The following is a 24,397-nucleotide window of genomic DNA, read 5'->3' as shown; positions in this document are numbered from 1 at the left end:
AGTATACTTAATAAACTTTAATTTGATATGATTAGATTGTTTTCACTGTTCCACTCCCAAAAGACCTATAGCATATATTTATTCTATAGGTCTTTGCACTTTCCGAAGACACAACATTCTGAAATGCAATCCAAACGCTGTTTGTTTATGTGGTTTTTATGATTTTCTTTATAAAAAATGGTTTAAAGGGGCCTTTTCACGTTTTGGAAAATTGACAAAATTGAAAAGGTTGTTTCAGATTCGTAAATATTCGTTGTGGTAATGATATTTGTGAGAATAATACTGAACATTTACCATGCTCTAAAATATCCATTATATGCATGTTTTGACGATTTCATAACCTGAAAATTATAAAGCGTTTCAACGCAAAACGATTGAATAATTTGGAGAATTATTTTGTTGTCGTTATATTTTGTTAAACTACGAGGATTGCTTATATAAAGTATAAAATACACTCGTCATTGTGTGAGCACGGATTGCCGAGTGGTCTAGGCGGTAGACTTTTTCTCCAGGACTCCATGTGTCAGTGGTTTGAGCCCAGTTAAGGGTTACTTTTTTCGGCATAGCTGTTTAATGTCACATTTGACTTCTCACAAACTTCTAAGAAAACCAATGGAATTTAAAAGAAGTTTCCCGCCAGTAGGTCCGAATGAATTAAATCAAATTTTGCATTCGGCAATTTGATAGAAATCCCCATAAAACATTGACCACATAGCTTTCTGAAATAAACTGGCTAAAATGAACGCATTCACGATTTCAAACAGCTCTCTTTGCCAAGGCCAAGCTAGTGTTTCTCGGCCGTGTAAGATCTATAATTAGAACATCGCCACATAAACATCTATTAACAGGACAGCATATTCTAGGGAAACAGATTCAATAAGAGTATCAAAACGTTTATTTTAAATTAGTAATTTTACATTTTATTTTATCTTTATGGGCCAATGATACAATTATATATTTTCTCTATTGTTTTTGATATTTTTTATCGATTTTGTAAATAAATTGCGAATGAAAACATGTATAATTAACTTTTTACGCGATCACAAATCTAAAGAATACGAACAATTTTTAACATGAAAATTGTAAACGCTGCACTGCTATGATATATATATATATATCGACATTTTGTTCATTAGTCTGTTCAGCTAGCGCATGGTTAACACACACGCTTTTTCACCTCTACGACACCGGTTCGAATCCCGCTCCCGGCTCCTTGTGGTCACCATACCGGACAGGTGGGGTTTTCTCTGGATAATCCGATCCCCCCACAGCAAAAGACCATATCGAAAATTAAAAAGTATTAATGTAAAAAAATAAATAGCTGGAAATTGCAGCTATCATTCAAAATTCGTCCCAACTGTCGTCAGTCTGAACTTATTAGGTAGGAGTGCTGGACACTGGGTCCCAACATTATGCAGCCTCATGCCACAGGAGGGAATCCCGTATTTTTTATTTTTTTATTTTTTGTTTATATGTTTATAGAAACAAAGAGTGCAACTTCATTTTCCGAAAAACTACACCATCTTAACTGTAAACCATGTAACTCGAACAATTTTTAACGAATCAACTACACACCGGTTGTTTTCGAAAGCTAATAAAATAATTTATTATTATTATAATATTATTTTATTAGCTTTCGAAAACAACCGGTGTGTAGTTGATTCGTTAAAAAATGTTCGAGTTAGATGGTTTACAGTAAAGATGGTGTAGTTTTTCGGCAAATGAAGTTGCACTCCTTGTTTCTATTATAGCATATATATACACACAAAATACGGGATTCCCTCCTGTGCCTCATGCGCGGAGGGACCTCATAACCTTAGAAATATACAAATACACACACTGTGTGCAGCCTAGGCGCGAATAGACTTAACAAGAAATATCTTTAAAAAAAGATATACGACGTTGATTGTGGTTGGAGTTTGTGAAAGGTAAAGAGCTCAATGAATGAGATCAAAGATAGCGAATGTCTTTTTCTGTGCAGTTCTTAGCTGCATCACACTAGGATGTTACGCGGAGGTTTCGCGGCTTATTTTTCATTATTGCATATTGCTGGTCATAAACCTATAGATACAAAACAGAAAACCAACAGAAGAATGGAAGTGAAATCAAAACATATGAGTCAACCGGCGACACGCGAAGTATCCGTACATATTTTAAATATTTATACCCGCGTTCTTCGGACAAACCTGTTTTAGTGGTTTGTCGGGCATTGCTGTTTGATTCAATTATTAACAGTATCGAGAATCATCGCGCTCATGCTTAATACATTAGTCAATATGCTGGAATAATTCTTGTTAAATTAATCAAAATTAATATTTATCATGCTATTGTTGAAAACACATTAAGAATCTATTATTGACATACCATAATTATATCGCTGAATATCTTCATTTAACATATTTCTGGTCTAAGAAAATTCCAGTTCACCTAGTTCACGCGATAGCGTCTATATTATATAACGATTATTTTACTGGCCGCGAACTGACCCTGTTTAGGTTACAATATACTAAATCTTTTTGGAGTACTCTAAAAACATGAACATCATTTATAAGAAGACACAATGCTCTGTAGGGGCACTTGCCATGACTTTATTTTAGAATGTTTCTTTGTGCATATGGTAGGGAAAACATTGATGTTTAACAGAAATTCACTCTTTTGCTTGAAAGTTTAAGACTATATGAGACTTTGACAGATGGCGGGAAACCCTCATCCACTGGTACGAAGCCGGTAAATAGATGGCCGTAAAACAGTGAACGCTGATTCGCGTCGAGTTCTTTCTTGCAAAACGCATGACCTATCTTTTTTATTGTTTAAATCACTGCGGCTTGGAATGCTCTTTAAGAAAAGGTATGGTTAAGGGGGTCTCTATGCGCAAAAGTTTGACTTTATTTTTTGTTAAAGTTATTGCTTTTACATTGAACTTGTGTAGGAAATCTTTTGGTATATTGTGACCTGATACCTTGCGGGTTGGAATGCGATGCATTCAAGTGAGGCCACGCTTCCACTGCTGGAACAACGGCTTGTTTAAAACTTTATACTTTTACATGTAAAATGTTCAATTTCGAAATCAATTTAAAATGGTTTGGCCAAAACAAATATCAGGATAGGGAAAAACGATACTTTTATGAACTTAAATATACTTGTTCACACACAGGAATGTGAAAGTAATTACTAAATATGAATACATAGCCTTTAAGTACAAACGCTCTAGCGCTGGTAATCATCTGAAAATAAAAGGTCCACGCACAAACTGTATTGATGTCGAGTGTTTAGTGTAAAACTGTTCTATCTATCAAGCCTTTTCATTAGAGATAAAATTGTTTCATGCTGAACACGCAGTAAAACAGTGTTACAAAGACGCGTTCGTGTTTCCAATGTTCTGGTGGTATGTTCAAATCAGCCAACGGACTAAATGAAGTGTAATTATTCGTGTCTAGCCGTGGGAAATTTTATTTGAATTTTATTGGACACTTACAAAGGTCAGGTAAGGTGAAAAGCTGGCTTATACAGCTATGCCGAAAAAAGGAAACAAACTCACGTGCGCGCACAATAATTTTAAATTTACATATTTAATACAATATTCTAACAGATATCACACAACCACCTAAGTGTACATAGCATGTTTGATAATTCGTTCGTTTGTTAGATTTCAGCATGTATAAGGTCATATCGCTTTGGATAGTTAATCTAACCATATGTTCCTGGGCGAACTCAGGTAGTCAAGTGCTGATACGATTGAGCTCACCTGGTCCGGCTATGTGCTCATAACTACTTTTGAGAATCATCATGAAAGTATTGCCATACTTAATGAACAAACATGCCTACGCGTATTGAACTTAAATAAACAAGCAATATTCAACAGGAAAAAAGCATATCCCCATGTCCATGTGAAATCACGTCCGTACATATATCATTATTAAATTAAGACCGTAAACAACGATGTAAAGGTAGGGTATGATGTACATGTACGTGTGTTATTAACGATCATGTCATGTTTGGTATATATCTGCTAAAACGTAATTTTAATGACCCACAAAAATGTTATTGTAATAAAGTGGTACAGAAAATTACACGCCGATTATCTTTTTAAAGGCAAACATTTTGACACAGTTACATGAAGATTGGGCATGAAATGTGACTTCTACAGTGTTTACAAGGTTCTTCTTTTTTTTGACCTTGTGACCAAGTTTTTGACCTAGCATGACCCAGTTTCGAACTCGATCGAGATATCATTGGGGCAAATCTTCTGACCAAGTTTCATGAAGATCAGACAATAAATGTGGCCCCTAGAGTGTTTTCGAACAAATGTGGGCGAACGGACCACGGACGGACGGACCACGGATGGACGGACGACGGACAAAGACCGGTCATAAAAACTCACCTGAGCAATCAGGTGAGCTGAAAACTTGTATCAGCATTCATGTTTGGTGAACAGGTGTTATCCAGGTCTCCTCATTTGGAAAAACTTATTAACACCTTCGGCTCAAAAAAGGATGACTAATTGAATTAACCAGTGATAGATTCGTTAAAATAATAAGAATGTATATGGTAAGTGATTTTGAAAGCATTGTACCCACAGATTAGGTTTTGCAAAAATCTAGGCTTTATGAAGTAAGTCTGCACTTAAATAGCTAGAAGAGACTGCCAAACAAGTATTTTGTTTCGATTAAGATATAAGCACTTCCAATATTCATCGTTGAGAATGGTGATTTTTCTCTGATTATCAATAACTGCATAGATTGAACATTGTGAATTTGCTGTTTTGTCACTTATACTTCCTTTTTATATTGTATATATTGCTCTTTTTAAGATTTACTTTCAAATATATACCCAGTTATTGTAGATCTTAATAATTCTGTGACACAAAAATGTAGGTTTGTTAACATCAAACAACCATATGCATTTTATAATAATGATTTAAGACTAATACAAGATATTATGGTATGAGTTGGTTTTCTTTAATGCAGTGAATGTAATGTAACCGTCGTGCAAGAGATTGTTTAGTATACTGTAACCTTCATGATGAACGCTTGGAATGATCATGACATGAATGATACGCTCTCATAAAAATAGTCCGTTCTGAGCCCATCACAGAGGTGAATGTAATGTAACCGTCGTGCAAGAGATTGCACCTTCACTACCTCACCATATCCTCCCTCAGGCGAGGAACCTCGAGCTGGCCTTACGTTTGTGAATAACAAGGTGAGTGAAAGAGGGGACCGTTAGATAAAATCACGTGTGTAATTATACTGATCAGATTTAACTGAGGTTGGGTTAAGTGGAGAAACGTTTCAGAATACAGCCATAAGTTTTCATTTGTAGTCACCACAGAGCTCAGTCCAACTTTCAGGCTATGAAGGCTAGACTATGTGACCATATAGTGACACCAGACCCCACAAAGACTTCCAAATATTGTCAGCTCAACAACCTGAAGGTCATATTTTGAAACAAAATCTCTAAAACACATAGACAGTTTTACCTTATCCCAAAATAAACAAGGGCTGTTTGTAAAACATGCATGCCCCCCATATGGGCTGTCCGTTGTAGTGGCAGCCATTGTGTGGATACGATTTTTGTCACTGTGACCTTGACCTTTGACCTAGTGACCTGAAAATCAATAGGGGTCATCTGTGGGTCACGATAAATGTACCTATGAAGTGTCATGATCCTAGGCAAAAGCGTTCTTGAGTTATCATCCGAAAACCATTTTACTATTTCGGGTCACCGTGACCTTGACCTTGTGACCTCAAAATCAATAGGGGTCATCTGCAAGTCATGATCAATCTACCTATAAAGTTTCATGATCCTAGGCGTATGCGTTCTTGAGTTATCATCCAAAAACCATTTTACTATTTCGGGTCACCGTGACCTTGACCTTTGTCCTAGTGACCTCAAAATCAATAGGGGTCATCTGTGATTCATGATCAATCTACCCATGAAGTTTCATGATTTTAGGCGTATGCGTTCTTGAGTTATCATCCGGAAACCATTTTACTATTTCGGGTCACCGTGACCTTGACCTTTGACATAGTGACCTCAAAATCAATAGGGGTCATCTGCGAGTCATGATCAATCTACCCATGAAGTTTCATGATCCTAGGCGTATGCGTTCTTGAGTTATCATCTGGAAACCATTTTACTATTTCAGGTCACCGTGACCTTGACCTTTGACCTAGTGACCTCAAAATCAATAGGGGTCATCTGCGAGTCATGATCAATCTACCCATGAAGTTTCATGATCCTAGGCGTATGCGTTCTTGAGTTATCATTCAAAAACATTTTACTATTTCGGGTCACCGTGACCTTGACCTTTGACCTAGTGACCTCAAAATCAATAGGGGTCATCTGCGAGTCATCATCAATGTACCTATGAAGTTTCATGATCCTAGGCCCAAGCGTTCTTGAGTTATCGTCTGACAACCACCTGGTGGACGGACCGACAGACCGACCGACCGACATGAGCAAAGCAATATACCCCCTCTTCTTCGAAGGGGGGCATAATGAAAAACTTGAAATACTAGGAGGTAATGTCAAACTTGTTCGAGAAATCAATAAAACCAATGTATTGACTAAGTTTCACGCTGATTAGGCAAAAAATGCGACTTCTATAGTGTTCGATCACAAGGTTTCACTCTAGTCACATAAGGAAAACTGCCCCCCCCCTGGCGGATATGTTTTTTGACTGATCTGGACCATTTGCGAACTCATCTGAGATATATATAAAACCAATCATTTCACCAAGTTTCATGATGATTGGGCAAAAAATGTGACTTCTAGAGTGTTCACAAGCTTTTTTTACTATATATATATATATATAAGAAAACTGCCCCCCCCCCCCCTGGCAGCCATGTTATTCAACTGACCGGAACAATTTGTTAACTCAACTCACTCGCATATCAAGGAAACAAATGTTCTGACCAAATTTCATGAAAATTGGGACAAATATGTGACTTCTGGAGTTTTCACATTTTTTCACTATTTACATATAGAGAAAAATGCCCCGCCCACTGGCGGCCATGTTTTTCACCGATCTGGACCATTTTCGAAGCTTTTTTTACTATATATATATATAAATATATATAAGAAAACTGCCCCCACCCCTGGCAGCCATGTTATTCAACTGACCGGAACAATTTGTTAACTCAACTCACTCGCATATCAAGGAAACAAATGTTCTGACCAAATTTCATGAAAATTGGGACAAAAATGTGACTTCTAGAGTTTTCACATTTTTTCACTATATACATATAGAGAAAAATGCCCCGCCCACTGGCGGCCATGTTTTTCACCGATCTGGACCATTTTCGAACTCGTCCGAGATATCAATAAAACCAATGTTTTGTCCAACTTTCATGATGATTGGGCAAAAATTGTGACTTCTAGGGTTAACAAGGTTTCTCTATAGCCAAATAAGGAAAACTGCCCCGCCCACTGGGGACCATGTTTTTCAACGGACCAGAACCACTTTTGAACTCAACCAACATATCATTAAGATTAAGATTTTGACAAAGTTACATGAAGATTGGACATGAAATGTGACTTGTACAGTGTTTACAAGGTTTTTCTTTTTTTTGACCTAGTTACCTAGTTTTTGACCCAGCATGACCCAGTTTCGAACTCGATCGAGATATCATTGGCACAAATCTTCTGACCAAGTTTCAAGAAGATCGGACAAAAAATGTGGCCTCTAGAGTGTTTACAAGGTTTCTCTATAGCCAAATGAGGAAAACTTCCCCGCCCACTGGCGGCCATGTTTATCAACAGACCAGAACCACTTTTGAACTCAACCAACATATCATAAAGACAAACATTTTGACAAAGTAACATGAAGATTGGGCATGAAATGTGACTTCTACAGTGCTTACAAGGTTTTTCTATTTTTGACCTAGTGACCTAGTTTTAAACCAGCATGACCCAGTTTCAAACTCGACCAAGACTTCATTGGGACGAAGCTTCTGACCAAGTTTCATGAAGATCGGAAAATAAATGTGGCTTCTAGAGTGTTTACGAACAAATGTGGACAGACGGACAGACGACGGACAAAGACCGGTCACAAAAGCTCACCTGAGCAATCAGGTGATCTAAAAACTAGGAAATACTAGGAACGCTGGAAAGCCTGGTGTTAACAAGGTTCTATTATAGCCATATAAGGAAAAATGCCCCGCCCCCTGGAGCCCATGTTTTTCAACCAACCAAAACCATTTTTGAAATCGTCCAAGATATCATCGCGGCAAATCTTCTTACCAAGTTTCATGATGACTGGACAATGGTGAGCTAAAAATGCTCCGCCCCCTGGGAGCCATGTTTTTCAAGGAACTGGGACCATTTACAAACTCGTCCAAGATATCATTACGACGATTCGTCTAACCATGTTTCATGTTAATCGGACAATAAATGTGGCCTCTATTGTTAACAAGGTTTACTTTAGTCAAGGAAAAATGCCCCGCCCCCTGGCGGCCATGTTTTTCAACAGACCATAACCATTTTTGAACTCACCCAAGATAGCATTAGAATAATTGTTCTGACCAAGTATCATGAAGATTAGACTATAAATGTGACTATATGAATGTTAACAAGTTTTACAAAAGCCATATCAGGAAAAATGCCCTGCCCTTCCTTGAGGCCATGTTTTTCAACCAACCGGAACCATTTTGGAAGTCGTCAAAGATATCATTGGCACAAATCTTCTGAACAAATTTCCTGAAAATTGGACAATAAATGTGGCCTCTCTAGTGTTAACAAGACAAATGTTGACGACCCACGATGGACAAAAGGCGATCACAAAAGCTCACCATGAACATATTGTGCTCAGGTGAGCTAAAAACAGTCCTCGTTTTTCAACCTAACCAGGTCTTTTAGATAAAACTTTTTTCGCACCAAATGTCGTTAATTTTTTAAAAAATTGTTGCAGAACCAATCGTGTTTCATTTGTATTACTACATGTAACTGAAAGTTGTAGAATCGAATGGCTTTCCTTTATGTTACTCGACTATATGTCTGCCCGCAACATGTCGAACTCGGTGTAAATAATGCTTGTACATGTATTTATTTGACAAGCTGAATAAAGCAGATGTCTAACCATTGGCATACTAACCATTGGCATAAAGTGTGCAATTGACCTTTTACCAAGAATTTTTCACACATAGACATTGTAATTTATCACTGTTACAGTGCTGACGAGCTATTGTTTATCCAATATAGTTGTAGATGTAGAATCGAATGGCATTAGCATTAATTAAGGTTAGTGACACAATATGTCATTTATTTGCATTACCAATAACTTAAACCATAACCTTTTTCGTTGCAATTCACAAAGATAGTTGGAGTTGTTGGGACAATACACAACTGTTCATTAAACTTTTCCGAATTTATTTTTAATAACATAATAAACAAAAGAAGAAAAACATCTGAACGAGATCAACCAAATGGCAGTTAACTACATGTTTACGCAACTTTTCGCGTTTGTTAGATCAAACGAAAAGGACAACTGCGCATCAACAATCATACATATTATGGAATTGGATTTAACAACAACTGATAAACATTAAACTAGTATTTTCAACAAAGGTATGTAGACCATATTGAAGCCCAAGATATCATTAGAAGAAATGTTCTGTCCAAGGTTCTTGAAAATTGAACTATGATTGTGACTTTCAGAGGGGAAAAATGCCCCACACAATTACGGCCATGTTTTTCAACAGACCAATCCAAGATCTCATTACTAAAATGTTTTGACCAAGTTCAATTAAGACTGGATCATAATAATGACTTTAAGAGTGTTAACAAGGTTTTACTATAACCATCTTAGGAAAAATGCTCCACCCCTAGAGGCCATGTTTTTATACAAACAAGAACCAGTTTTGAACTAGTCCAAGCTATCATTAGAATAAATGTTCTGACCAAGTTTAATGAAGATTGGACAATAAATGCGATGCCTAGAGTGTTAACAAGGTTTAACAATAGCAATATAAAGAAAAATGCCCCTCTCCCTGGCTGAAATGTTTTTCAACCAACCGGCACCTTTTTAAAACTCATCCAAGGTATCATTGAGACAAATATTCTGATAACGTTTCATGAAGATGGACCAATAAATGTGGCCTCTGGAGTGTGTGCAAGGTTTTACTATAGCCATATAAGGAAAAATGCCCCGCCTCTGGCTGCCATGTTTTTTAACCAAACCGAATTTTCAAACAAATCCAAGATAGCATTAGGGCAAACGTTTTTAGCAAGTTTCATGAAGATGGACCAATAAATGTGGCCTCAAGAGTGTTAACAAGGTTTATCTATAGCCATATAAGGAAAAATGCCTCGCCTCCGGCGGCCATGTTTTTTAACCAAATGGAACCATTTTCGAACAAATCCAAGAGAGCATTAGGGCAAATGTTCTTAGCAAGTTTCATGAAGATCCGACAATACATGTGGCCTCTTAGAGGGTTAACAAGGTTTTACTATAGCCATCTAAGGGAAAATGCCCCGCCCCCTGGCGGCAATGTTTTTCAACCAACCGGAACCCATTACGAACTCGTCCAAAATATCATTAAGACAAACCCTTCTGACCAAGTTTCATGAGGAATGGAAAATAAATGTGGCCTCTAGTGTGTTAACAAAGCAAATGTTGATGACGCACGCCACATGACCGACAAAAGGCAATCGCCAAAAGATAACTGAAACCAAAAGATGTTAGAAATTATGTTAGACCTATCAGATATATACACCATGATTTATCATGACTTGTCTGGCAGTGACAAACCTTGTCAGACAAAATTGTCTTTCAAAACTAAGATGAGAACTAATTTCAAAACTCACAAGAGGCAAAGCATAGGTGAAAAGATGAATTTTAGAATGCAATGAATTAAATCTTTCCATTTAACAAACAACAATGAAGCATAACTTGCTCATTAGAAACACAACAAAGAAATGCATCTAAAAAACAAACAAAAGTTATTTTTATGAAAAGCAACTATCTGTTTTCCAAACACCAAGTACATTCACGGGTGCTGTGAACAAATAAAACAACACGATTTCAGGCAGGTTTTGAATGTCAACAGTAATTGAACATCAATGCGCAACAAATTATGTCTAGTACGTTACATTATGCTATTTAGTTAATGCATTAAATATAAAATGACAAATTTGCAAATATACATTTCAAACTACTTGCTAGAAATCAATTCAAAGAAAACCATGGTCTTTGCTAAATTGGAAATTATATAATGAAAAAATATATAAATCCTTTTTTGCATAAGAATTGTCAACAAATATATTCTAATTAAGTTTCATAAAGACTGCGTCATAAATGTGGCCTCTAAATAAGTAATAAAGTTTTTCTAACTTTTGACCTGTTCATCTGATTTTTTATGCACGGATCTAGATTCATAGGTATTTCAAATTTGATCATTCTGACTAAGTTTTATGAAGATCGAATCATAAATATGGCATCCATATTGTAAAGTTTTCTAACCTTTTGACATGGGAACCAAGTTTTGGATACACATGACCAATATTATAACATCTGCTAAAATATTGTCCAGACAAACATTCTGACAAAGTTTCATAAAGATTGAGTCATAAATATATCCTCTGGAGTGGTAACAAGGTTTTTCATAGATTTAATCTAGATGCCTTGTTTTTTATGCACATGCCCCAGATTCGAACTAAGCCAAGAAAAGTCATAAAAATCGCATATAACATTTTGAAAATGTATTTGGATACCTCAGTTTTTAGACACTCATGACACAGATTCTCATTTTAGTCTAGAAAAACTTTCTCATCAAGTTTAATTAGGATTTAGTCATAAATGTGTGGTATAAAGTGGTTACAAGGTTTTCTAATATTTGACCAAGTGAGATAGATTTCGGACGCACATGAAAGATTTGAACTCTGTCTTGATATTGTCTGAATAAACATTTTCACCAATTTTCATCCGAATTGAGTCAAAACGTGTTTAAAAATGCTTACAAGTTTGTATTCAACGTTGTTAGCAAGTTTTTGGACAAATATGATCCAGATTCAATCTCTATTTAAGGTAGAGCAACTGTAATGATTTCCCTCGATTTTTTCGAAGATCGAAGAGCCTTTTTACATGTTTACTTATGGATATCTTATTTAAGCAGGTACTTATGTGAAGTTATCGTGGCCGAGAGGTTAAGGCGATAGATTAGAACTATTTTGGGATCTTCCCGCGCAGATTCGAATCCTGCCAACAATTCATACTATTTGCAAAACGTTTTATTTCTTTTCAAACGTAATTTGATTTAATATAAATCATATAAATAAATTCAAAATATTACTTAAATGATACTATTTTGAATTGTATGACACTTCATTTTTAACCAACCCCATTTCTACTTGGCTGAAACTACTTACATTTCATGATGCTCTTCAATAGATTATAAGTTATAGAAAATAAATGTCTGTAAAAGAATACTTATTTCATCTTGTTTAAACTTTAAAACACCTTTACTGCATCGGTACACACCAACTGCATGTCCATATTTGGAAATCTGGATGAATTATGGAACTTTCATATACCCTAGCAGTGCAAATAAACTGGACAAAAGCCGAGCGTGGGGGTGGTTTTGAAAAAATCGGTATATTTTTTTTTAAGCAAGCCTACCTTAAAATTTGTATGTAGTTCAGTGAAATGATGCTGATGAAGAAAATAATACATTCGATTATATTTGAAAAGATGCCCATTACAGTGGCTCTATCTTAAGATAAACATTCTGAAAAACTTTTATCAAGATCGAGTCATAAATATGGTCTCTGGAGTGGTTATAAATATGGTCTCTAGAGTGGTTACGTTTTTCTAACATTTGACCTGGTAACTTAGTTTTTGGGCGCAGATGACCCAGATTCAAACTTAGTCTATATCTAGTTTAAAACAAGAAATGTGTTTGTCAGAAACACTGTGTCCCCTACTGCGCCGCTTTGAATTTTTTTTTATCATTTGGCAGGTTCAAATAATTATCTCCCATTAAAGCTTATTACTTCCCTTGGATTTGTTTTAATGACCTTTGACCTTGAAGGATGACCTTGACATTTCACCACTCAAACTGTGCAGCTCCATGAGATACACATGCATGCTCAATATAAAGTTGCTATCTTCAATATTGCAAAAGTTATGGCAAAATGTTAAAGTTGGGGCAAACAAACAAACAAACGAACAGGGCAAAAACAATATGTCCCCCACTATAGTGGTGGGGGACATAAACACTCAAATTAACTCTCAATAAGAACAAGACATTAATGTTCCCCCTATTTGTAACAAGCTTTTAAGATTTGAAAAAAAAATCAGATTCAAAATTGTCCTATATATTGTCAAATACAAATTCTGGCCAAGTTTCATTGAGTCATAAATGAGGCCTATAGAGTGGTAACACAGTTATTCTTCGAATCAACTTAGTGACCAAGTTTTTTGATGCACGTAAGCAAGATGCATGACCTTGAACCTCAACGATGTATTTATGTCTTCTGCACATCCTCTCAATAACCTTAATTGTTGTGGCAAAGTTCCATTAACATCCCTTAAATTGTACAAAGATATTAAGCAGATACAAAAATGGAGGCTAAGGTATATGACTTTGACATTCAACATTGACTTTGAATGGGCATGACTGACTCATGCCTTCTGCATGTCTTAAAGACCTAAACATTTAAGCAGGTTTTCATGACAATTCTTCAATGAGTGAAGGGTATTAACCAGGCAGAAAAAAGCGGAGCAAACTTTTGATCTTGAATTCTGATATTGACCCAGGGTGAATGACTCATGTCAAGAGCACATCATCACAATTTTCATAAAAAGGCTAATAGGCAGATAAGCTAAGAGAGGTATGGACAGTCAAAGGATATTCTTATGCCTCCCAAACCCCCAACCCCGTTTGCAGAGGGGATTATCTTAGTAATACTGATAAATATTTATCTCTAGAAAGTAAGGATACTGCTGATAATACAACACCAAATTTAGCTTGTCAATGTAAAACAACTTTCATGATCTCAATTTACACAACACTGAATATGAACGACTTATTTAAATGAAGAGCCTAACTTAAGCTAATTGTTGCAGTATTAAGTTTTCAACAAAAAAATAAACTTAAATGAAACAAGGGCTGTTTGTAAAACATGCATGCCACCCATATGGGCTGTCAGTTGTAGTGGCAACCATTGTGTGAATATGTTTTTGTCACTGTGACCTTGACCTTTGACCTAGTAACCTGAAAATCAATAGGGGTCACCTGCCAGTCATGATCAATTTACCTATGAAGTTTCATGATCCTAGGCCTAATTATTCTTGAGTTATCATCAGGAAACCATTTTACTGTTTCGAGTCACTGTAACCTTGACTTTTGACCTAGTGACCTGAAAATTAATAGGGGTCATCTGCCCGTCATGATCAATGAACCTATGAAGTTTCATGATCTTAGGTGTAAGCATTCTTGAGTATCATCCGGAAACCGTTTTACTATTTGGAGTCACTGTGATCTTGACCTTTGACCTAGTGACCTGAAAATCAATAGGGGTCATATGCCAGTCATAATTAATGTACCTATGAAGTTTGATGATCCTAAGCGTAAGCTTTCTTGAGTTATCATCCGGAAACAATTTTACTGTGTCGTGTCACCGTGACCTATGACCTAGTGATCTGAAAATCTATAGGGGTCATCTGCGAGTCATGATCAATGTACCTATGAAGTTTCATGATCCTAGGTGTAAGCGTTCTTGAGTTATCATCCGGAAACCATTTTCCTGTGTCGAGTCACCGTGACCTTGACCTTTGACCAAGTGACCTGAAAATCAATAGGAGTCATCTGCGAGTCATGATCAATGTTTCTATGAAGTTTCAAGATCCTACGCGTACATTCTTGAGTTATCATCCGGAAACCATTTTCCTGTTTCGAGTCACTGTGACCTTGACATTTGACCTAGTGACCTGAAAATCAATAGTGGTCATCTGCCAATCATGATCAATGTACCTATGAAGTTTCATGTTTCTAGGCCTTAGCGTTCTTGAGTTATCATCCGGAAACCATTTTATTATTTCAAATCACTGTGACCTTGACCTTTGACCTAGTGACCTGAAAAATCAATAGGGGTCATCTACCAGTCATGATCTATGTACCTATGAAGTTTCATGATCCTAGGCCTAAGCATTCTTGAGTAATCATCCGGAAACCATCTGGTGGACGGACCGAAGGACCGACCGACATACCGACATGAGCAAAATATTATACCCCCTCTTCTTCGAAGGGGGGCATAAAAAGTAAAACAAGATTTTGTCAAACACCAGCATTTGTTTGTCTTACAATATAACAGCAGCTCTCTAGTTGGAAGGCCAACACCTGGTGCAGGTATTTCAGCAGCTCTCTAACTGGAAGGCCAACACCTGGTGCAGGTATTTCAGCAGCTTTCTAACTGGAAGACCAACACCTGGTGCAGGTATTTCAGCAGCTTTCTCACTGGAAGACCAACACCTGGTGCAGGTATTTCAGCAGCTTTCTAACTGGAAAGCCAACACCTGGTGCAGGTATTATCAGCAGCTTTTTAACTGGAAGACCAACACCTGGTGCAGGTATTTCAGCAGCTCTCTAGCTGGAAGACCAACACCTGGTGCAGGTATTTCAGCAGATTTCTAACTGGAAGGCCAACACCTGGTGCAGATATTTCAGCAGCTTTCTAACTGGAAGGCCAACACCTGGTGCTGTAGGAAGTTGACCACCAGCAGTCTGCTGTCTCCTGTCAGGTGGATGCCAGAGGGTCGACAAATGGCCGCGTCCAAGGCAACGATACCCATGTAGGTCCCATCATGACGGTACATCTAAAGCACACAGATACACATATGTTATTTTCTATTTAAGAATTATTTAAGAATTATTTTTCTATTTAGTTTACCCACTTTCATGTTTATTAGTCTTTGTATATGTTATACTGATTGCGTTGTTGAACTATAGATAATGTATTTTAGCAATGTATAAGATATAATTATCTGGGAGAGGATCTAGACAATGTTGCAAAAACTTGTATTCCAATCCATGCATATTTAATGCAATAAATATGTTTAAAGTACTAGTAAACTATTTAAGAAAAGAAGAAAGCAAGAATGGTACTCGTTTACATTTTTTCACATTGCAAACAAACTGAATAAAGCACAGAATTGAAAGATAAAGCACAGGACTAAAAGACATGGCAAACAGATACTCTCTTTATTTGCAAACATTTTGGAAAGTGACATCAGTATGCAATCCAAAACATACACAGCAGAAATGACTGGTCTTATGTTATCACAAGCAGAAACATGTGACATGCTTTCCGTGGTTGATTAAAGTGGGGAAAACAAATTATGTCATGATGATTTTGGACAGCAATATGTGCAAACCGCAATGACGAACCTCTTTAAACAGATATACAAATAAACACCCAGTTGAACTTTACAACAACATTTATTTATACAAACTTTTTTTAAGTCACATACTAACAATGCAATTTGATTGGCAGATTGGTAAATGCCATCCAATCACAAACAATGGTATTGATGCAATATGCAGACAATGCTGCCCCAGTGTAAAATGCAAAGCTGTCTCAAAACTTAAATGTTCTGGCCCCTTATTAAACATTCCAGCAGCTCTGCAAACTGAGCTGGTATTAATTCAATAATTAATATATTCATTCCATAGCACAATGCAAATTTATCAGACACATAACAGTTCAATAATAAGCAAAAATTATGAATTATATACAAATCAGTACAGGTGGAAAACCATGTTTATTGTATGTTTTTTAGAAACTTGAAAATAATTACAAATTTTGATTCAGGTTCAAATGATGAACAGTCAAAAAAAGTTATTTGAAAACTGTCATAAAACAAACATTTGAAATTTCGTGTAAAACTTGCATGCTGTACATGCTGGTCAAATCCCTTTAGAGTGATGATTAAGACAATTATTGGAGACATGAGTCAGATTACTTCACCCCATTAAATTCTTCCAACTTTGCATGTGTGTCATCCAGAATTACACACAGAATTATATTGATGAACTATGGGAAGGAATAGGAAACCTGTGAACATCTCTGCAACAAGTAAGTTTACTGAAAATGGTTGTTAATTAGTAAAATTATGGTGGAAATGATTGATGCCGATAAAGAAATTAACATGAAGAGGTTTTTTAAAACAAGAGGGCCATGATGGCCCTGAATCACTCACCTGACTCATTAAGATCAGATGAAAACTATGACCTCTATTGTCTACACAAGGTTTTTCTATGATTTGACCTAGTGACCTAGTTTCTGACCCCAGATGACACAAATACTATTCCAATCCAGATTTCATCAAGAAAAACATTCTGACAAATTTCATAAAGATCTGATGGAAACTGTGACCTCTACTAAGTACAAAAGTTTTTTTTAAACTTTGACCTAGTGACCTAGTTTTGACCCTAGATAACCCAAATTCGATCCCTACCCAGCTATTAACAAGACAAACATTCTGACCATATTTCATTAGGATCTGATGAAAACAGGTGAGCTAAAAAAATCTTGCTCCACAAAAGCATTCATTAAACAAAGTACCTGAATTCTGTTGTTTTTGCTGTCTCCTATGAGGATGTTGCCAAACTTGTCAACCGTGATACCTGACGGCTCAAAGAACTCCATGGGTCCATGACCGTAGCGACCTAGCGTCTTCAACAACTGACCCTCCAGTGTGGTGATGTAGATTATACTTGCACCTGTCAATTGCACAACATAGTACTACTAATTATACTACAATGCAAGAAGTTACATACAACAAGGGCTGTGTGTAAAACATGCATGCCCCCAATATGGGCTATCAGTTGTAGTGGCAGCCATTGTGTGAATATGTTTTTTGGCACTGTGACCTTGACTTTTGACCTAGTGACCTGAAAATCAATAGGGGTCATCTGCGAGTCATGATCAATGTACCTATGAAGTTTCATGATCCTAGGCGTAAGCTTTCTTGTGTTATCATCTAGAAACCATTTTACTGTGTCAAGTTACTGTGACCTTGAACTTTGACCTAGTGACCTGAAAGTCAATAGGGGTAATCTGTGAGTCATGATCAATGTACCTATGAAGTTTCATGATCCTAGCGGTGAGGGTTCTTGAGTTATCATCCGGAAACCATTTTTCTAAGTTGAGTCACCTCGACCTTGACCTTTGACCTAGTGACCTGAAAATCATTTCCTGTTTTAAAATAAACAAGAGTTCCGCGGTCGGAGATGACCGCATTGAAGCCGGATTTTTGATTTAAATGACAGGAAAGTACCTTTCGTGTTTTTGTCAATGCAGTACTTAAATTACTGAAATATTGTTCAAAGGTCAAAATGAAATGTAAGTACTTTTCAAGGCATGAGCAAACCTTGTGTTATGTTTTGAATGCATGCATATACATGAACAACAATAACATTTAAGGTCACAAATATGAACTTGAATTGACAATTAGGAAAGGTGACCTTGACCTTAAAATGACCAGTGGTCATCTACTAGTTCTGGCCAACCTTCATATCAAGTTTGAAGACTCTAGGTCTAAGCATACCAAAGTATTAACAACTTTAACATATTTACATCCAAGGTCACAGTGACCTCGACCTTCAAATGAATGACCTTGAAATGACCAGTGGTCATCTAAGTGTGCTTGCAAACCTTTACGTCAAGTTTGAGATTCTAGGTCCAAGTGGTCATCTTCTAGTACTGGCCAATCTTTATTTCAAGTTTGAAGACTCTAGGTACAAGCATACCAAAGTTATAACATGAAATAAGAACTTTAACATTTTTACATTCAAGGTCACAGTGACCTTGACCTTCAAATGAATGACCTTGAAATGTCCAGTGGTTACTTACTAGTTCTGGCCAACCTTCATGTCAAGTTTCAAGACTCTAGGTCCAAGCATACCAAAGTTATAACAACTTTAACATTTTTACATTCAAGGTCACAGTGACCTTGACCTTCAAATGAATGACCTTGAAATGTCCAGTGGTTACTTACTAGTTCTGGCCAACCTTCATGTCAAGTTTCAAGACTCTAGGTCCAAGCATACCAAAGTTATAACAACTTTAACATTTTTATATTGAAGGTCACAGTGACCTTCACCTTCAAATGAATGACCTTGAAATGACCAGTGGTCATCTGTTAATCCTGGCCAACCTTCATGTCAAGTTTGAAGACTCTAGGTCCAAGCATACCAAAGTTATACCATGAAATAAGAACTTTAACATTTTTACATTCAAGGTCACAGTGACCTTGACCTTCAAATGAATGACCTTGAAATGACCAGTGGTTACTAACTAGTTATGGCCAACCTTCATGTCAAGTTTCAAGACTCTAGGTCCAAGCATACCAAAGTTATAACAACTTTAACATTTTTTATATTGAAGGTCACAGTGACCTTGACCTTCAAATGAATGACCTTGAAATGACCAGTGGTCATCTGTTAATCCTGGCCAACCTTCATGTCAAGTTTGAAGACTCTAGGTCCAAGCATACCAAAGTTATACCATGAAATAAGAACTTTAACATTTTCGAGCACGCCGCCACCCCGCCCGCCCGCCCGCCCCCCCGCCCGCCCGACAACATCAATCTATAAGCCGAGATTTTTTCGAAAAAAATCCGGCTAAAAAGGAAACACTTAAACACTAATAAACCAACTGTTGAAAGTTGGCAAAAGTTTTCCGTGGCTCACGGTGGTGGAAGCCTATAAACCAAGCACGTTAAAAAAAAAAAAAAACACTTTAAGAAACCTGCTACTATGAAGGAATACACATAGTTAATGGTTTATTGTGTTAAACATGATTAAAGTAGTGTGTCTGTACCACAGCTATATTTTTGTTTTACGTTTAGCAAATTACCCTTCAAGCAAGGCAAAATTTTACAATTTACCCCCATGCTTTGAAAAGTGGGGGTATTTACCCCCATGGGTCAAAAATTATCTATAACGCTGATAAATTATAAACACATTTATTTATTTATGTAAAATAATGTGGAATAAATCAAAATTAGTATAATTTGCTTATTTTAGTAATAGTTGTATTTCCATGTTACATTCATTTGGCAGTACATTATAAACAATATAACGACTTTCTCAAACTTTTAATCTTGCAAAGCCGTGTTTTGATTACACATGTATCTTAGTTCGATACTTATATTTCTGTCTGATTGTAAAACTAAACAAGAGGGCCATGATGGCCCTGTATCGCTCCACTGCTGAAACAAGGGCTGTTTGTAAAACATGCATGCCCCCCATATGGGCTGTCGGTTGTAGTGGCAGCCATTGTGTGAATACGTTTTTTGTCACTGTGACCTTGACCTTTAACCTAGTGACCTGAAAATCAATAGGGGTCATCTGCAAGTCATGATAAATGTACCTATGAAGTTTCATGATCCTAGGCCTGAGTATTCCTGAGTTATCACCCGGAAACCATTTTACTGTTTCAAGTCACTGTGACCTTGACCTTTGACCTAGTGACCTGAAAATCAATAGGGGTCATCTTCAAGTCATGATCAATGTACCTATGAAGTTTCATGATCCTAGGCAGGGTGTTTTTTTTGCCCGTTTTATAGCCAAAATTCGGCTATATTCCCAATCGCAAAAAGTATACTTTTTTCTCAACAAAATTTTCAATTTTCTAAGTATAAAAAGGGCACATAATTCTGTCAAAATGCACGCCAGAGTTATCTAACTTTGCCTGCCCAGTCCGCTCATGATAGTAAGTAAGTGTACCAAGTGAACCTTGAAGGATGACCTTGACCTTTCACCACTCAAAATGTGCAGCTCCATGAGATACACATGCATGCCAAATATCAAGTTGCTATCTTCAATATTGCAAAAGTATTCATAAAATAAGCAATTTGGGCAACATATATTTGACCTCTGACCTTGAAGGATGACCTTGACCTTTCACCACTCAAATTGTGCAGCTCCATGAGATACACATGCATGCCAAATATCAAGTTGCTATCTTCAATATTTCAAAAGTATTCATAAAATAAGCGATTTGGGCCACATATATTTGACCTCTGACCTTGAAGGATGACCTTGACCTTTCACCACTCAAAATGTGCAGCTCCATGAGATACACATGCATGCCAAATATCAAGTTGCTATATTCAATATAGCAAAAGTTATTGCAAAATGTTGACGCAAACCAACCAACCAACAGACCAACCAATAGACAGGGCAAAAACAATATGTCCCCCACTACTATAGTGGGGTACATAAAAATACAATGATATTTGACCTTGAAGAATGACCTTGCCCTTGACTTTTCACCACTCAAAATGTGCAGTTCCGTGAGATGCACATGCATGCCAAATATGAAGTTGCTTCTACAATATTGCAAAAGTTATCAAACTTTAACCAAGGTTAAAGTTTTGGGACACACACAATGAATGAATGACAGACAAACAGGCCAAAAACAATATACCCCTGATATTTCGATCCGGGGGCATATAAATCTTCTCAACTACTTGGCAGCAACGAACAAACAACAACCGTGCCTGAACTCAGCCCAAATATTGTTGCAACATAATTTCATTTTCAAGATAAATAGATTACGTATGTGACTTCTAAAGTTATCATACGATTTAACTATGAAAAATTCAAAGAATTGTTATTGAATAAAACCCTGTGACCTTGTTTTTGAGTTCATGACCCAGTTTTAACTCAGCTAAGATATCATAGGGACACATGTTCTCAATAAACATAAAGATTGGGCAAAACATGCGACCTCATTAGTGTTCACACGCCTTTTCTAATATTTTATCCTGTGACTTACTTTTTGGCCACCCATGACTAGTTTTTGAGAGACGTTTTTTTAAACCCAATGTGACACAGTTTTGAATTTGACAAAACATCATGAGGAAAAATGTTCTAATCAAGTTGCATGATGACTGAACAAAAGCTATTGCATTTATTGTGTTCACAAGGTTTTTCTCTTATTTGACTTAGTTGAGATACCAGGGGCAGCAATATTCTGACCATTCTGACCAAGTTAAATGAAGATTTGGAAATTAATGTGGCTACTACTTTCATGAAGAAGGCACAAAATATGGCCATTAATCTTCTCAGTCTTTTTTTAAATTCGTCCCAGTGCAATAAATGTGGCCTCATGAGTTTAAGCTTTTTCTAAAATTTTATCAAGCAACCTACTCTCTGAACACACATGACCTAGTTTTGAGACATTCAATTGGGCCAAATGATCTGAGCAAGCTTCACAAAGATAGGGCAATACATTTGACCAATACATTAGACCTCTAAAGCGTTAACAAGGTTTAAATACAGCCTTATATGGAAACTGACTCGCTCCAAGGCTGTAATGTTTCTTCAAAGGATTATATATATTTTTTAAGTATATGATTGGAACAAATGTTCTGAAATTATTTCAGGGAGATTAAAACATATATGTGGTGTTCATAACACACATGTTTGGGGAGCCTGCTAGTCAACAAACAAACAAAGATCACTACAGCTCACCATGAGCAAATTACGTTAAGGTGACCTAAAAATGAAACAAAAAGGTTTTTCACTCACACAGAAATGTTTATTTAAGACATAAACCAAATAATACTGTGCAAATAAAATCGCTATCTCATTTGACTTACATTAATTTTGGATGCAAAGTGTGAGATAATATCAAGAGCTGTGCTTGTGAAACAAAATGCCCCCTGCTGTGCTTTAAAGCCGCACAGCAGCTATTTAAGAGAAAAATTTAAATTCCAAGGTCATGTAAGTTGACTTGCACACAAAAATTAGGTCAGTATCTAAAAGCATTTAAGAACATTTTTGTAAAAGTGTTATTTTAAAGAAAATCCCAAGCAAAGCAGGTAATTTCGTTAAAACAAAACTTGCACTTGTTCTGAATGTCATGTAGGTACAAAATAAGGTCAATATCTAATAAGAGCACAGCATAACGGGTGCCACGCTCAGCTGCGGGTGCAGTTTTGAACAAAAGCACCGCCTTGCGGGTGCAGACCACTCATCTATTTGTCTTTTTAAAGGTGTAGGGACCTATCTCAATTTCAATCACAAAGGAGGGAGGGATGGAGTGAAGAGGGGTGTTTAGTGTGGGGGTGTGGTCATTTATTACATTATCTTCCAAAAATGCAAAAAAAATATTATTTTTTATTTTTTTTTGGGGGGGGGGGGATTCTTGGGTGGGATGGTTGGACGGTATTTCAAAAATAAAATAATAAAAATAAATATTTGTGCTTTTTAACCATGATTGAAAAAAACAAGAGATGTGTTTGTCCGAAACACAATGTAGTCAGATCAAATTAAATTTTGACGTCAAACAAATTGCAACACAATTTGTTTTTACGTATTTCAACTGCTTAATATATAACATTATACAGACAAAAACCCGAAAAAAATCGAACAACGGGTTTTGGAAAAAAATCGATTTAAATGCGGCATTTTTATCGCTGGTTTAGATGGCTCCCCGTGTATACAATACATGACGCCGTTTGTTTAACACGCCATAACCGGTGTCGAAGTAAACACAAGTTTTGCGAGCGCAGATTTTAAATTCTCAGAGCGAGCGAGCGACCAGAACAGAAATAGCCTATTTCTTGAACAGGTAATGTTTCTGTGAGTTGTTATCAATTGTATTAAATTGTTTTTACGTTTTCCTTCCATATTTTTTACCGAAATGCAGCTTAATATAAAAAATACTTGAGTGTTATGCATTTTCGCGTGTTTTTTCAAAACAGCATTCATCGATTGAAACTGTAAATAATCTTTAATGTAACAACATCTATTACACCAAACATCTATATCGAGCATGTTCTTAGGTCATAAGATAAAAATAAAGTGTGAAAACATATTTTTGGAATGTTCAAGGTTACCAGAGAATTCATCAAAAAATAAACTACGGAAGCGCATATGGGTCCAAAGTTCACGAAAATCGTAATATTTTTGTTAAAAAGTGGATATCGATTTTACATATGTTTAGCGAAGAATGTTATATTTTAAAAGATTGTAATTGTTTATTCAGTTACTTATCCAACAACTTTTCATTTTATTTGAGGTTCAGCATTTAAATCTAGTCGATAGGACTTCGTTAGAAGATCTTAACCTGTAGATATACATTAAAAGGTAAATACTTATTAGGTTATTTATGTAAAATAACAGTTTCGTTTTGTCCTGATATGCTAAAGGACCAGAGCGTTTTCAAGAATACTGGCTTTATAATCTTACACTAATTTTTGGGGCCTGTATAAATCTTACATACATGTCCGACATTTTGCATTGTACATAATGTCATGTAATTTGAACAAAACCGATATACAAAATGTTGACCAATTGTTTTTTGTTTTATTTTAGCTTACCTAAGAAGGAGAGTAGTCCAAGAACAGAAGCGCAGATATGAGGTATGCTTTACGTTTATGAAA

At 36.4% G+C, this 24,397-nt stretch overlaps 1 protein-coding gene across 3 annotated transcripts in view; it reads right to left on the bottom strand.

Moving 5' to 3' along the window:
• Positions 1 to 9,352: 9,352 nt before the first annotated feature.
• Positions 9,353 to 24,397, bottom strand: part of LOC127841915 (uncharacterized) — a 140,360-nt gene continuing 125,315 nt past the window's right edge. For all 3 annotated transcript variants that reach the window (XM_052371044.1, XM_052371046.1, XM_052371043.1), the window contains exons 11-12: positions 17,563 to 17,720; positions 9,353 to 15,814 (exon numbers count right to left, since the gene is read on the bottom strand). In XM_052371044.1, coding sequence (XP_052227004.1) covers positions 15,662 to 15,814; positions 17,563 to 17,720 — 311 coding nt within the window. In that variant the 3' untranslated portion in view covers positions 9,353 to 15,661. The remainder of the gene's footprint in view (positions 15,815 to 17,562; positions 17,721 to 24,397) is intronic.

The sequence above is a fragment of the Dreissena polymorpha genome, chromosome 8 (genome assembly GCF_020536995.1).
Source record: "Dreissena polymorpha isolate Duluth1 chromosome 8, UMN_Dpol_1.0, whole genome shotgun sequence".
Taxonomy (NCBI): domain Eukaryota; kingdom Metazoa; phylum Mollusca; class Bivalvia; order Myida; family Dreissenidae; genus Dreissena; species Dreissena polymorpha.
Note: the sequence above shows the minus strand (reverse complement) of the source record. Positions and strands in the feature narration are given on the sequence as shown.